The 14,135-nt window shown below is 33.6% G+C and overlaps 1 protein-coding gene across 3 annotated transcripts in view; it reads right to left on the reverse strand.

Moving 5' to 3' along the window:
• Positions 1 to 14,129, reverse strand: part of CCDC148 (coiled-coil domain containing 148) — a 195,960-nt gene extending 181,831 nt beyond the window's left edge. For 2 of the 3 annotated variants that reach the window (XM_006921098.3, XM_015596786.2), the window contains exon 1: positions 13,581 to 14,129. In XM_006921098.3, the coding sequence (XP_006921160.1) occupies positions 13,581 to 13,632 (52 nt within the window). In that variant the 5' untranslated portion in view covers positions 13,633 to 14,129. The remainder of the gene's footprint in view (positions 1 to 13,580) is intronic. The other variant, XM_025039533.1, reaches the window with a different exon arrangement.
• Positions 14,130 to 14,135: the final 6 nt, after the last annotated feature.

Genomic DNA, 14,135 nt, shown 5'->3' on the forward strand with positions numbered 1-14,135 from the left:
CAATGGATAAATGAATAAGTATGGTTATATTAAAATAAAACTTTATTTAGAAAAATAGGTAGTGGCCTAGATTTGGCCAATGGGATACAGTTGGTCAACACTTAAAGTAGAAAATAGTCAAATAAAGAAAGTAAATGGTACCAAAATGTAGAATTTTGAAAAGATCAATAAAACTCATAAACTTTTAGATAGACTGATCAAAAAAACAGGCAGATACGAATTATCAATATCAGAAATGAAAGAAGGGCTATCATTATGAGCCATATAAATATTAAAAAGATAAAAAGGAAATGTATTATAAACAATGTATGCCAAGAAATTGAACAACACAGATGGAATGCACAAACTCCTGAATACAACAAATTATTAAAAATTACTAAAGAACAGAAATCTGAATAGCCTTATATCTATTAAATTAATTACATTAATTGTTAAAAACCTTCTCAAAGACAAAATTCCAGGCCCAGACCATTCCAGGGTAAATTCTATCAATCTTTTAAGGAATAAATAATGCCAATCCTAAACAAATACCTTCAGATATTAAAAGAGAAAGGAGCACGTCCCAAACCTGTTTATAAGGCTGGTATTACCAGAACTGAAAAAAGAAATTATAGAAAAAGAAAACTAGAGACCAATATCTCTTGGGAACAAAAATAGAAAAACTCCTCAATAAATATCATACTGAATCCAAAAATATACATAAAGAATAGTACACTTGATCCAGTGGTGTTTATCCTAGGAATGTAATATTGGTTTAACATTTGAATATCAATCAATTAAAAAAAAAGGATATTAACAAAATAAAGCAGAAAAGCCATCTGATCATCTTAGGATGCAGAAATATCACTTGGCTAAATTTAACACTAATTCATGATTGAAATTTTCAACAAACTGATACAAAGGAACTTCTTAAACCTGATAAAGCACATTTGTAAGAAATTTACTATTATCGTCATACTAAATGGTAAAAAATAGAATGCTTTTTATTTACAATCAGAAATAATGCAATGATGTCCACATTGACGACCCCTAATCAACATTGTTCTGGCATCTTAGCAAGTACAAAGGATAGAAACATGGAATAAAATGCAGAGATTTTGGAAAGAAAAACACTTTTTATTAAAAAACAGCAAGCATATTGTACCCCTAGAAAATGCTAAGGAATTTACATACACAAAAAAAGCTACTGAAAGTACTATGTGAGTTTTGCAAGGTCACAGGTTATAAAAACAATATATTCAATATTCAATAAATATAATATTCAATTGTATTTCTAGATGCTGGCAATGAACAATTGGAAAATGAAATTTAAAAAAATACCATTTATAATAGCATCGAAACTACAAAATACTTAAGGATACTTAACAATATACATTCAAGACCTTTAAAATGTTAAATACTGCAAAATATTCCCAAGAGACTTTAAAGAAGATCTAAGTACAAGGGGAGATATATTAAATTCATGGATCGAAAACTTGTTGTCAGTTTTCCCAATAGTAATAAAGAGTCAATGCCATCCCAATCAACTTCCCAGTTGGCTTCGAAGTTCTTAAAAAAAAAAGAGAGAGAGAGAGAGAAGTTGATAAATTTTAAAATTTATTCAAAGGCAAAAAACATACAATAGCCAAATTAATTTTTAAAAGGAAGAACAAAATTATAAAACTTATACTATCTCGACTTACTATAAAAGGTATAATTATCAAAACAGTACAGTATTGGTAGAAGGACAGACATTCACTGATGGTTAATGATTTTGAGCACCTTTTCATGTACCTGTTAGTTGTTTGTATATTTTCTTTGGAAAATTGTCTATTACTGCCTCTGTCCATTTTTAAATAGAACTTTTTTGTTATTGAGTTGTAAATCATAATCGTTTAATATGTAACTTTTTCTCTTATGTTAGTATTTGAAATAAAATATGTAGAAGATTATTAAAAGATAAATTATTCTATGTGACATTCTACGACCTGAGCTTCAAACATAATACTTATGATCTGGAAAAAGTACATGTACTAATTAACTTTTTGTCAGTATCGTTTAGTATTGTTTTCTTTCCACCCTAGAAGAATGTGAAGAAATGTGAAATACTCATTGATTTATCTAGATTCAATATCTTTAATGTCCATAAGGTATGTGCAATATGAGAGTTTTCTGAATGCTGTAGAATTTTGGCTTCTTACTAGTCAAAAATCTTTTCTTGTGCTTTTATTTTTTTTTATGTGACATATTTGTTACACTTGCTCTACAGAACATTAGGTTAATGGGATTTCTTAATCAAAATGGATAAGCACTCCCTCTTTAAAAAAAAAAAAAAACTCACACAGTTAAATAATGAAATGGGAAGTATGTTCTGCACCCAAATTTGAATCTTGTTGCCTTTTCTCTATTAAAAGAGCTGTTATATTTTAAAGGCTGCTTTGATAGAGAATTTAAAAAGAGCCTCATTATCAAAAACAAAAATTTGTTAAAGGTAGTATCGACAATAAATAATTAGCTTCTGTTCATGAATGGCTAATTCTATTTTATAGTTTGAAAGACCCAAGAACAGATTGCTTCCCGTAGATTGTTAGCAAAGAAATGTTTTCATCAATTAATATTCTTTGCTAAGAACAGTTTTTACCAGTGCTATTTCTCAAATGAAGTATTATTATATAAATAGGCCTGCCCAAAGGATAATTCCTGAGATTATTTCTTTAATGTCTTAAAGTATAATAATATGGTATGTCAGTTCATAATTATGACAGAAAAAAAAAAAACCCAACAAAAAAAGCACATTTCAAATAGATAATTTACTTGAAGAAAAAGTTGCCACAGTTATTCCTGCAGATTAAATGAAAGGCACATCACCCACAAGTCATGCCAGTCTTCCTTTCTTTATCATGCTTTGCCCAACATTTACATCCCAGAAGGAGAGAAGAGAAAGGACAGAGAGTAGAGAATAGTGTTGTTGCAAAATGCCTCTGAACTGTAAGAACACACCATTCTGTTCACCCAGAGCTATTCCTGTGCCTCAGTTTTACTATTTCCCCTTCCAGCCTGTGTTGAAGTGATTACCATTTTATCGTTATATCAATACCACTGTTCCTATTTTGCAGAATAAGAAACCGAGGTCCAAGACCATACAAATGCTGTGTGGCAGAAACCATATGCATGTCCAGGCAGTCTGGCTCCACAGCCAATGCACCCAACACTCTATTCTACCACCACTCCATGAAGGGAGACAACTCACAGGTGGTTCTCTCTAACATTAATAGTAGACCTCTGTCCTGCACCTATTTTTTTTTTTTTTTAAGTAAACAGCTGTTCCCTTGTTAAGGTAAAGATAAGGTCCTAGGGGGAGGGAAAGGAAGGTAAGATATAAGTGAGAATTGAGGGGAGAGGCAGCTTAAACAAAGAAGTCTTTCTGAAGACAGTTTAAGGGAAAAGGGTGATAGAGACAGACTTAAGGGCTATAGCAAACAAAGTGTTACACATTTTCAGTGAATTTCTTTCAACAGAAAACAAAACCAAGATTTAGAATGAGATCATGCAGTATTTCATTTTATAAATGAATTAATTTAAGCCCAAGAAAGATTTTAGTATGACTGATGTATTTTACAGATCAGTAAACACAGGACCAGAGAAAATTAAATGCTTTGTCTAAGATTTCAAGAAGCAGGTAGCTTATAGAAGGCTAGAACCCAACCGGATTTGACTTTGAGCTCAGTGCTCTTGCTCCAACTATGTTAAACACAATTTATCAGTTTTTAAAGCACAGAAGTGCTAGTCAATAGGTTTTGACTCAGTTCCGAGAACATAAAAAATAACTACTGTATACATTCCGAAGATTACAAAACACCTTAAGTTATCTTCTTAATAGTCAAATAATATTGTAGAAGAGCAGTGTAAAGTAGTAATTTATAAATGCAAGGAAGAAAATTCTTGGTAGAACTGCACACCTTTCTCTTCTATTGTTTTATCTTTATAAAAATTTTAAATTGACATTATTTTAATTTTGGAAAATTTAGTCACACACATATAAAGAGCAAACGCAGTGAAATGTCTAAGAGATATTAATTTCTTCATTAGAGAGATTGACATGGTTGAATGGAAAGAGTCTTAGGCTGGTAGTTATATGGTCAGTTTTCATGCTAGTTTGTAATCTTTTCCAGCTCTAAAATTCCACGATTTTAGAAAACTGATAATTGAAATAAACATTGAATTAAAATACTAAATTTAAGTATATTTTGTCAAAGAGATTATGACATACCACCTACCATAAGCCTATGAGAATACTATATCTAGTGGCTTCGAAAAAGGGAGATTTACGAGTTAATAAAATGCTACTGATTATGTTATCTATGGTAGTTCGGACTATGTTAAGACATTTTTCCCAAATGTTATTAGAAGAAAGCAAAAGGAAAAGTTGATGTAAAGTAAAAATAAGGAGTCCTTTTCTGAGATAAATTTTTAGATGTCAAAGACCTCTTTGTTTATGGTCAGATATAGGTACAGTAATAGATATTAAATGTTCATAAGTTTACACATTTTGTATATTTTTAAGTTTAAAAGTTAATAATTAATATGTGTGAGAATGGAGAAGTATATTAAGCTTCATAGATGTAAGGCAGTGGAAAAATAAGTGACTTTTCCGAGGCCAAAAATGTAAACCATTGAAAGCCTAGAATTATAAAATCAGGTTTTTCTATTGACCATAAAAACACATTGTGTGGGTAGAATTTTTTTGTTTCTCAAATTCTCTACTTTATAGCAATTTCTTTGGTCTTCTGTGTATTGTACATTTGTGTTTATGGCTCACTTTCACCTCATTTGGATATATTAGAAGAATACTCTTCTCAATACCACTCGTGATTTCACTGACTTCTCAAGCTGGATCACAATAATGATCAGCATCTCTGATGATGTTAGAGGTTGAAATGTGACTTATTGGAGAAAATGATCTAAGTGGTCTTTAAGAAAAAGAAAAGAGCAAAAGATGAAAATGTAGTCTTCCAAAGACTTATTCCTATTACCTGGGGCAGACAGAAGAGAAACAACAACAACAAAAACAAATCAAAACAAGAGGGAAATAATGTACATTTTATCTAAAGATACTGTAAAACTGAAGTCTCCAAACATTCTCAACCACATACCCCTACTACTAAACATCTTTGAGCATACACTTTTAAAATTATTTATTATAAATTTTTTAAGTGCAATATCATCCTAACATTATATAAATTATAAAATACAAATATAGAAAAATCCATAAGTATAAAAAAAGATAAATAGTATTGACATATATAGTATTGACAATTTAAATAAATTTAGTGAGAGTTATGTGATGGAAAATGTTGCATTACCTTGAAAATCTTGGTTTAATACGTTTAATCATAGAAGAATTCAAAGTCCAAGTTCAGATCATTCTCATCCTTGGTTCTAAGGGTTATATAATAGCTAATACAGATAGCACAAAAAAGACATAGAAGTAGTGCAAAATTGGCTTCATGTACTCAGTTACAATACTCAAATTTCAATTCCATTCACTAATTCTACAAAGGTTGTAGTTCAGTCTTTTTCTCTAGTAAATTTCTGACTGATATCAATCAGTTTTTCTTGCAAATTTTATTTTAATGTTTAACAAATGGGATATAAATCCACTGAAATGCCATTTGGAAGAGTTTCAATCATATTAGAAAATTGTTTCCAAATTTACTAAGTGTTTATATATGAGAGTTTTAAGATGTGCTTATGTAGTTTTTTTAGTTTATTTGTAATAACTTTATTGATCTTCAATTTACATTCTATAAAATACATCCATTATTGAGTACAATGCAATTATTTTTAATAAATGTAAAAATTCATAAAATTTATAAAAACAAATTGTGCAACCATCACCACCGTTCAGTTCTAGAACCTAAAATACTTGTGTTATAACCACTTGCATTCAATATTCCCATCCCAGCCCAAGATAATTGCTGATCTGCTTTCTATTTTTTTTTTTTTCTTTTTTTGGAAGTGTCATATGCATGGTATTATGCAACATGTGCCTGGCTTTTTTCTTCTCGGCACAATATATTGGAGGTTTATTCATCTTATAGCATGTATCAGTAGTTCATTATTTTTATTGATGAATATTATTCCATTGTGTCATATTTTATTTAATTGATGGACATTTGGATTATTTCTAGTTTTTTTCCTATTACAAATTTTAATGTTATTATTCATGTAAAAGTCTTTGTATGAACATATGTTTTTATTTCTATGAGTAGATTTCTAAAAGTAGAATTGCTAGGTCATGTGATGTTTATATTTATTTTTAAGAAACTGTCAAAATGGCTTTCCAAAGTGATAGTACCAATCGGCAATTTATGAGACTTCCAGTTTTCCTACATCCTTGTCATCACTTGGTATTGTCAATCTTTTGCTTATATTCATTCTAGTGGTTGTGCAGCGGTATTGTACTGTGGTTTCAAGGTGTGTTTCCCTAATAATTAATCACGTTGATCATCTTTTTGTGTGTTTATTAATCATTTGTATAACTTTTGTTGAAATGCCTATTCAAATACTTTGCACATTTTTAACTGATATATGTCCTTTATCAGATTATGATTAGCAAATATTTTTTCCTAGTCTGTAGCTTGTCCTTCATTTTCTCACTGTGTTCTGAAGGACAAAACTTTTATTTTTTATTAAGTGCAATTTATCAATTTCTTTTATGGATTATGATGCAGTATCATATCTCAGAAATCTTTATTTAAAGCAAAGTCAAAGATTTTGTACTATGTTTTCTTCTAGAAGTCTTATAGTTTTAGTCCTTAGCTCTATAAAGTACTGCCAAGACTATATTCTATTATTGTAACTTTACAGTAACTTTTGAAATTGGATATTGTAATTCCTCTTTGTTGTTTTTGGGGATATTCTTGTTCTCATGTATGTCCATTTAAAGACTGGCATGTCGATTTCTACAAAAATATGCTTGCTGGGATTTTGATAGGGATCACATTGAATCTATAGATCTTGTACTTCTTTTGTAAAATTTATTCCTAAGTAGCATATTCTTTTTCATGTTACTATGAATGAAATTATTTTCTATAGTTTATTTTGAATTGCTAATTCCTAGCATATAAAAATACAATTGATTTTTGTATATTAGTCTTGTATCTTATGACCATTCTAAATTCAGTTATTACTTCTAATATTACTATTTTTTGGTAATTCTTTAGGATTGTCTATGTATAGGATTGTGTCATCTATGAATAAAGACAGCTTTAATTTTTTTCCCAATCTATATGTCTTTATTTTTTCCCTTATTACATGGCTACCATAGTGTTAAATAGAAGAGATGAGAGTGGACATTATTTTATTTTCAACCTTCGGGAGAAAACATTCAGTCTTTTATCACAAATGTGATGTTAGATGTAGGTTTTTCATAGATGTACTTTAGCAAATTGAGGAAATGCTCTTCTATTGCTAATTTGTTGAGCATTTTTATCACGAATAGATATTGGATCTTGTCAACTGCTTTTCTACATCAATTTTCATCATTTTTTCTTTTCTTATTTTAAAAATCTACTAAACTACAGAAAAATATGGCAGTTTTTGACTTCTTGTTCCTGACAAAGTAATGTACTAGCAGGTGCTTTTGATTTTCTCTCCTAGTCCAACCCCAGAGATGCACAGAAGCTGTAACCAGCTGTGTGGAAGTCCTGTGGTGACACTTAGCTGACCTGGTGTATAATGGAAATAGGGCTCCAGAATGGAAAGGGGCAGGTACAATGATTGGAGTACAGGATGTGGAGAGAGCTCTTGCATGCGATTTATTTTCTTTCTGCTATTACTCTAGTTAGCTTATTGTCAGAGTTAAGAAAACAATGAGGTCATATTTTCCAAGAACTTATTTTGAGAGAATAACTTCAAATCTAGTATTTTAAATAACATTTTAGTGTGGTGATCATTTGATATTCCAGAGTTGGCATTGAGCCAAGAGCTGCTTTACAAATGGAAATTGCTGATTTGTCAGGTGCCCTGAATCTTTCTGAGAGCCTTCTTTTGCTTTGGGCTTCACTCAAAGCTGGTAGCTGTGTGGGTTCTGTATAGTGAGTAACACACTTTCGACATAGGTTCATTTATGAGGACTGTCACCTTCATTTTTGACAGATCATTTTGCTAGATATAGAATTCTTGACTGAGATGTTTTTCTTAGCACTTTGAATAGGTCCTTTACTGCCTTCTGGTTTCTTTTGTTTCTCATAAGCCTGCTGTTAATTTTATTGTGGTACCCTTGTATATGAGTTGTTATCCTCTTGTTGCTTCAAAATTTTTTCATCTTTGCCTTTCAGTAATCTATGATGTACCTAATTGTAGCTCTGCTTATTCTGTTTAGGATTACTGAATTTCATGGATCTGTATATTAAAATTTTGATGAAATTTGGGCACTTTTAAGCCATTGCTCCTTCATATATTTTTTATATACCTTTCTAACCCTCCATTTATTTTTGTTCTTCAAGCTACTCCACAAGTTTCAGAGGCTATGTTTTGTTCTTCAAGCTACCCCACAAGTTTCAGAGGCTATTTTTCCTTCAATCTTATTTTTCTTTCTGTTCTTCAGATTGGATAGTTTCCGTTGGTCTAGACTTTCCATTTGGTTCTTTTTCATAGTTTCTGTTTCTCTGTTGAGAGACCCTATGTGTCATTTTTCCTTCAAGTTTTTCAGCATATTTATAGTAGCTCTTTTGAATTAGTTGTCAACTAAATCCAACAAGGGGACCATTCAGTGTGCCTATTGGTGACATATTTTCCTAAATCTGGGTTACACTCTCTTGTTTTGTTTTGTTTTGTTTTGCGAATCTCATAATTTTTGGTTGAAAACTGGATATTGTAGATAAAAGAGTATAGAATTTTGGACAAAGTCTGGTTTTCCTCCTGACAGCCTTTTTTTTTTTTTAATTGCTGGAACTTAAACTTCATAATCTGTTTCCCCTGAGTTGTGGAGCCACTGATATATCTGATAAATGTTTCTTATTTTTATTTTCTTCAGTTGAGTTCCTAAAAAATTAGTATAAAATAAATATGAATTCTAATATAGTCTTCTGATACCAATGAAGTTGTAAAATAATCCTACCTTGAAAAAGCAATCATATTGCTCATCTTCTCAAAGTTCTTATCTTGCTCTCAACTTTAAAGGAAAAGAACTGAGAATTGAATATAAGACTTTGAGGCTGGGGAGTGGGATGGAATAGATACCACACTACATAAAGCTCTTTTACTCAACTTAGGTTGGCAATATTTAGAATTAGACAGAATATTCATTTTATATTCTTTGCTTGTTAGAACATTTTAGACTATTGCTCTTCATAGTCCAAGAAGATAGTCATAATATATGTTTGTTTTGTAAAATATTCCCATGATATTTTAGTGAAACCTTTTGATTTTAAGGAAAAGAAACTCACTAAAGACAAGCCAGAAAAAGAATGTTTTAGGGGTAATTATAAGAAACGGAAATCTTATGGGACAATAAAAAATGAAGTATATTCTGGTTTCATGAGGGAGAATAGTAACCCAGAAAACATGAGGACCAAGGCAGTTGCTCTCTCTGGCTCACTTGTTCTTAATTCCAAATTAAAGGAAGGGAAAAATCTGATTGGCACTGTTGCAGTGCCAATGAATTGGCTACATTTGAATCAGGTCGCCACCATGGCTGATATCATGGCCAGAGATGCAAGATCATGAGGCACGCAGGGCTGCCTACTTCAAGGGTTGTGGATATAGGTACTTGGAAACATGTCTGTTATACTTACCAGATGTTTGATGCCTTTCACATTTTATGAAGTTGTTAAATTCTCATGATACTATTCTGTTACAAAGGACAGAGTAAGCTGAATATTTCAAATGGAAAAAATGTAGGTAACCCTTATTTAACCTGCTTGACAAAGCTGAGTTTCAATTATTTTCCCTCAAACACAGAATTTTATAGCTTTAGCTCTGAATAGAATGTCATGCTAAAGCACATGCAACCAGTTCTCACACAGGTCCGCTTCCTCATAGAGGCATCCAGATAAGTCCTGGTAGAGATGAGATGTGAAGTCCTTCTTTCTTAGGAGGCTACAAGACAAAAACCTCTACTCCACTCTGCCACATGTTACTTCACTTTTCCACTTTGAACCGCTAGTCTCATCTTTTTCTAATTACCTCCCAATATTACTAATTCCAATTTTTTATCGTTGAAAGTCAAATTCCTCCAAAAACTAAAAAAAGGATTAATGAACGTTGGCTTTTCTTACTGTGGGAAGTATTTCAGTAGTCTAAGGCACTGTGAAGGATATAGTCATGACCATGATATATATTCTATTCTCTAGGAGAGAAGGCTCACATACAAAGTATACCATGGGATAGAGAGTGTTAAGTGCCACAATGATATATTAAAGCAGAAATCATCCTCTCCAGAGTAAGGGTAAGGTCAGGAAATTTTCAGAAAAATCTTTACAGCTCTAACTATTGAACTGGGCCATTAAGGGCAGGGGAGGATTTGCATTTTCAGAGAATGGGCTGGATAGGGCTCAGACAATTCTGAAATCTAGAGCAGAACTATTATTAAGCGCTAGCATCTCTTCTTAGGACCAGTTTGTTCCAATGCTTTCTTTCCTTAATTTGCATCTTGCCTAAGTTTTAACATTCCTTTTAATAACAAAACAAAACAAAACAAAGAAACAAAAACCCTCTAGTGGTTATCAGTGTACTTTTTGGAGTATTATCTTCACTGCTCCCACCTTCCCTATAGGCATTTTAGAATGAGAAGAGACATTCTCATGCTCCTGCCTCGCCCCTTTTCCTTGCTGCCTCTGCTAATATGAAAATAGCAAACATTGGAAAGTTACAAAGTTTTCATAATCCTGAAAAATTCGGGTTGACTTCTTTCTGCAATGGTAACTGAAAAGTTCCCTGGCTTTTTGCTGTTTACATTTGTTCTTGAGGGTGGAGCTCACCAAACTTCTCCCTACTTTCCAACATTCCTTACTTGCCCTAGGCCCACTTCTACTTCCCAGTAATTAGACCTACCCCGGTGGGGCAGCTAGCAGGTAAAAACTTCCCCTTCTCAAATAGATCATTTGCATTTCTATGGACCCTCAAGGCGGGAGACAATGGTTTCTAACCTTCACTGAAAACCAGGAATTCAGGCACTGCAATTTGCAAGAAAAGAGCGCTTTTGTAGGAGAGAACTTCATGGCAAAATGAGTTAGGATTTTGAGGAGAAAGTGCACAATCTTCAGAATCATTTCGGTTGTTTTAAGGACCGTTGGGGGTGAAAAAATAGAAGTCTCGAGAAATTCCCTTCAGACTGTTTCTTGGTGAAAGGAAAGGCCAATAGATGGAGGTAGGATAGAAGGAAGGTAGTTTTACAAAAGGTCACATATTTAAGGCATAGTGGAAAAAAAAATTAGAGGAAAGATGTAACACATACCCTAAGAGAGAAATTATAATCAGCAGAGCAAAATCCTGCAGGAGGAAGAATGACCATGTTTAGGAGAACAAGTATGAGCTTGTTCTTTTCTAAGTATGAGCTTAGAAAAGAAAAGGGCGGACACCTCTTCTTAGCTAGGACTGAAGAAAGTGATGAAGTGTAAAAACTGAGGCTGAGGTTTAGGAAAGTTAAATAGAGACAGCTCATGGCGGATGCCTCAGTCAAGTGTGAGGCAAAATCATGTGCAGAATTGGAAGAAGACCAAGTATAGTGGGGTCTTAAGGACAGCAGAAATAGGACAGGTTTGGGAGAAGTGCCCTGGATAATGTCCCTGGATAAGCGTCCCGGATAACCAACCTACTGATGAGGAAAGGAATTTAGAGAATCAGTGAAGACCCAGCCAAGGCTGGATAGCATAAACTTTTAGTGGAATAAAATTTCTTAACCCTATCCAGCAATGCTTGGTAGTGCATGAGCAGGTTCAACAGAAAACTTTCAACCAAGTATAAAAATTATGAAAAAATAATGTTGAATGAAAATATTTTAGGGAACATTACACATGGTGAACTTCAGTAACATCTTAATCATTACAAACTTGAAATACACAATATCAAAACACTCTTCAAATATGTGACCTGAGAATAACACAAGATTATTGGAGTAAAAAAAAAAAAATCAATTAGTTCTTGTTTTCTTCTTTCCATGATAGCCCAAGGCATGAAAAAAGGAAATATAATTTTTCCTTTATATTAGACACATTTTCCTTTCATCCAGTATTTTTTAAAAAAAAAAAAAAACAAATCATTGGTATCTTGTTAACACATTAAAAATGAGTCTTATTTATAAAAATTTGTATTTTACTTTTTCTAATCTTCTATAAACAAGGGCGCGCACGCACACACACACACACACACACACACTCCAAAAGCCAAAAATCAAAAACAGGATGATTTAGTTTCCATGATGGCAAAGCATGAGACAGCACTCCAAGGCCCCTAGTGATTCAAATTCTGAAAATATTTAGGGGGGATGCTCACATGTTCAGCTGTTTTGTTCTGCAGTCCAACATTGCATAGGATTATCGGTTAAGTTCAAATTTTACTATAAATTGTCGGAGATATTTTTCCAATCAAGGTACCACATTAATATTTCCTATCTATGTTTGTATCCTCAAATACAGTAAGATAAAGAAACAACAGCAAAGCACATTGTCCAACTTAAAATTCAGGACAATAGTTAAATATACGTAGTTTGCACACATATTAATCATTTTCTCTAAACAAAATATTTATAATTTCCAAAATCCTATTTGCTTTTTTTTTTTCACAATATGGTCCCCCCAGCTTGAGGGGGCAGTAACATAAAGATAGTTTTCTTACTAAAGAGATCAGTATAAAAAATGGGAAAATCATCAAAGAAGGAACCTCGGAATATCAGTGGCCATTTGATAGAGCAATACAATGCTTAAAAGCTTCATATATTCATGAAGTCCCACTTTAATAGCCAGTATCTAAATATGGAAGTTATTTACAAAATCATTTAGTATTGACAAATTAGTATAAAGTAACTTTAAATAAAAGCAAAGATTTATTATTAAAGCTCAAGATTTTTGCATGTACTTATTCCATAGCTCAGTGTTTTTCATCAAATTTAGAAATAAACTGGAAAATACCCATAAAAATCCATCAACTGTAATCTAGTTCTTTTACTCTCTTGTGAAATCATTAGAAGCATGGATTGACTCTGTCACTTGTGCCTTTCCCCACCCTTTTAACCTCTTAGGGGAAAGAGCAAACACCTGTCAAGTTCACAGCGCAGAATGCATACACAGATGGGTGTTTAACAAATATCCTTCAACAAAGAGATTGAAGGTTTGCTTTGGGAAACAGGGAACACATTACTTTATGTGTTGAGCTGATGACATCCATTATACAATATGTCAGCCTGTTTCCTTGCCAAAATATCATCCAAAAGAAATCCTTTTTGAGTCTTTTTTGGGTTGAGTTATAAGTTTGGAGACCCAAAATTTTGAGGCAAGATCCGCCCCAGTTTAGGAGTGGTTGGGAAGAACAAGTAGAATTCAGGAGTTTCAGTGACGTCAGGAAGAAGCAGCGATTTAAGGGATGGGGTGCAGACTCACCTGGATAAGCAGAAGCTGCACATATGTCAAAGGTCAAAGGGCATAGCCTCATGGGCTCCCAGACGCGGGAAAAGTGAAACGCCCACTCCTAGGCTCTCACCTTCAAAGATTCGTTTAGGGGTTCAGTTGTTCCTGCCTTTGACGCCAGGGACCAACTCTACCTTTTACAGCTGGAGCTGACCGGAATGCAAAGCAAAAGCTGCGTCAGATTTCAGAACCAGCTCCTGGGAATCCCCCCTGTTCTTCTTTCCCCCACCTCCTCCCGAGCCCAAAGCTAGAGACACCTTCATCCTCACTCCCCACTTTCTCCAGGCCCTTTCGCTCTTAACAGCATCGGTCTCTATGGCGACCTGAAACCGCAGTTCCCATTGGCCCGTTCAATATGAGGGCCGGGCCAATGGGGAGGGCCAGCCTTTTTCTTCTGACCAATGGGGTTGGCGTGGAGCAGGTCCGGAGACGGCGGCGTGCTGACGTTCCCGGGAGCCTGGGGCTGGCTGGGCAGGCGGGCTAGTGGCTGGGCGGGCGGCGGCGGCGGCCTCTGGGCAGTAGAGGGGG

This window comes from Pteropus alecto, unplaced genomic scaffold (assembly GCF_000325575.1).
Source record: "Pteropus alecto unplaced genomic scaffold, ASM32557v1 scaffold3, whole genome shotgun sequence".
Taxonomy (NCBI): Eukaryota; Metazoa; Chordata; class Mammalia; order Chiroptera; family Pteropodidae; genus Pteropus; species Pteropus alecto.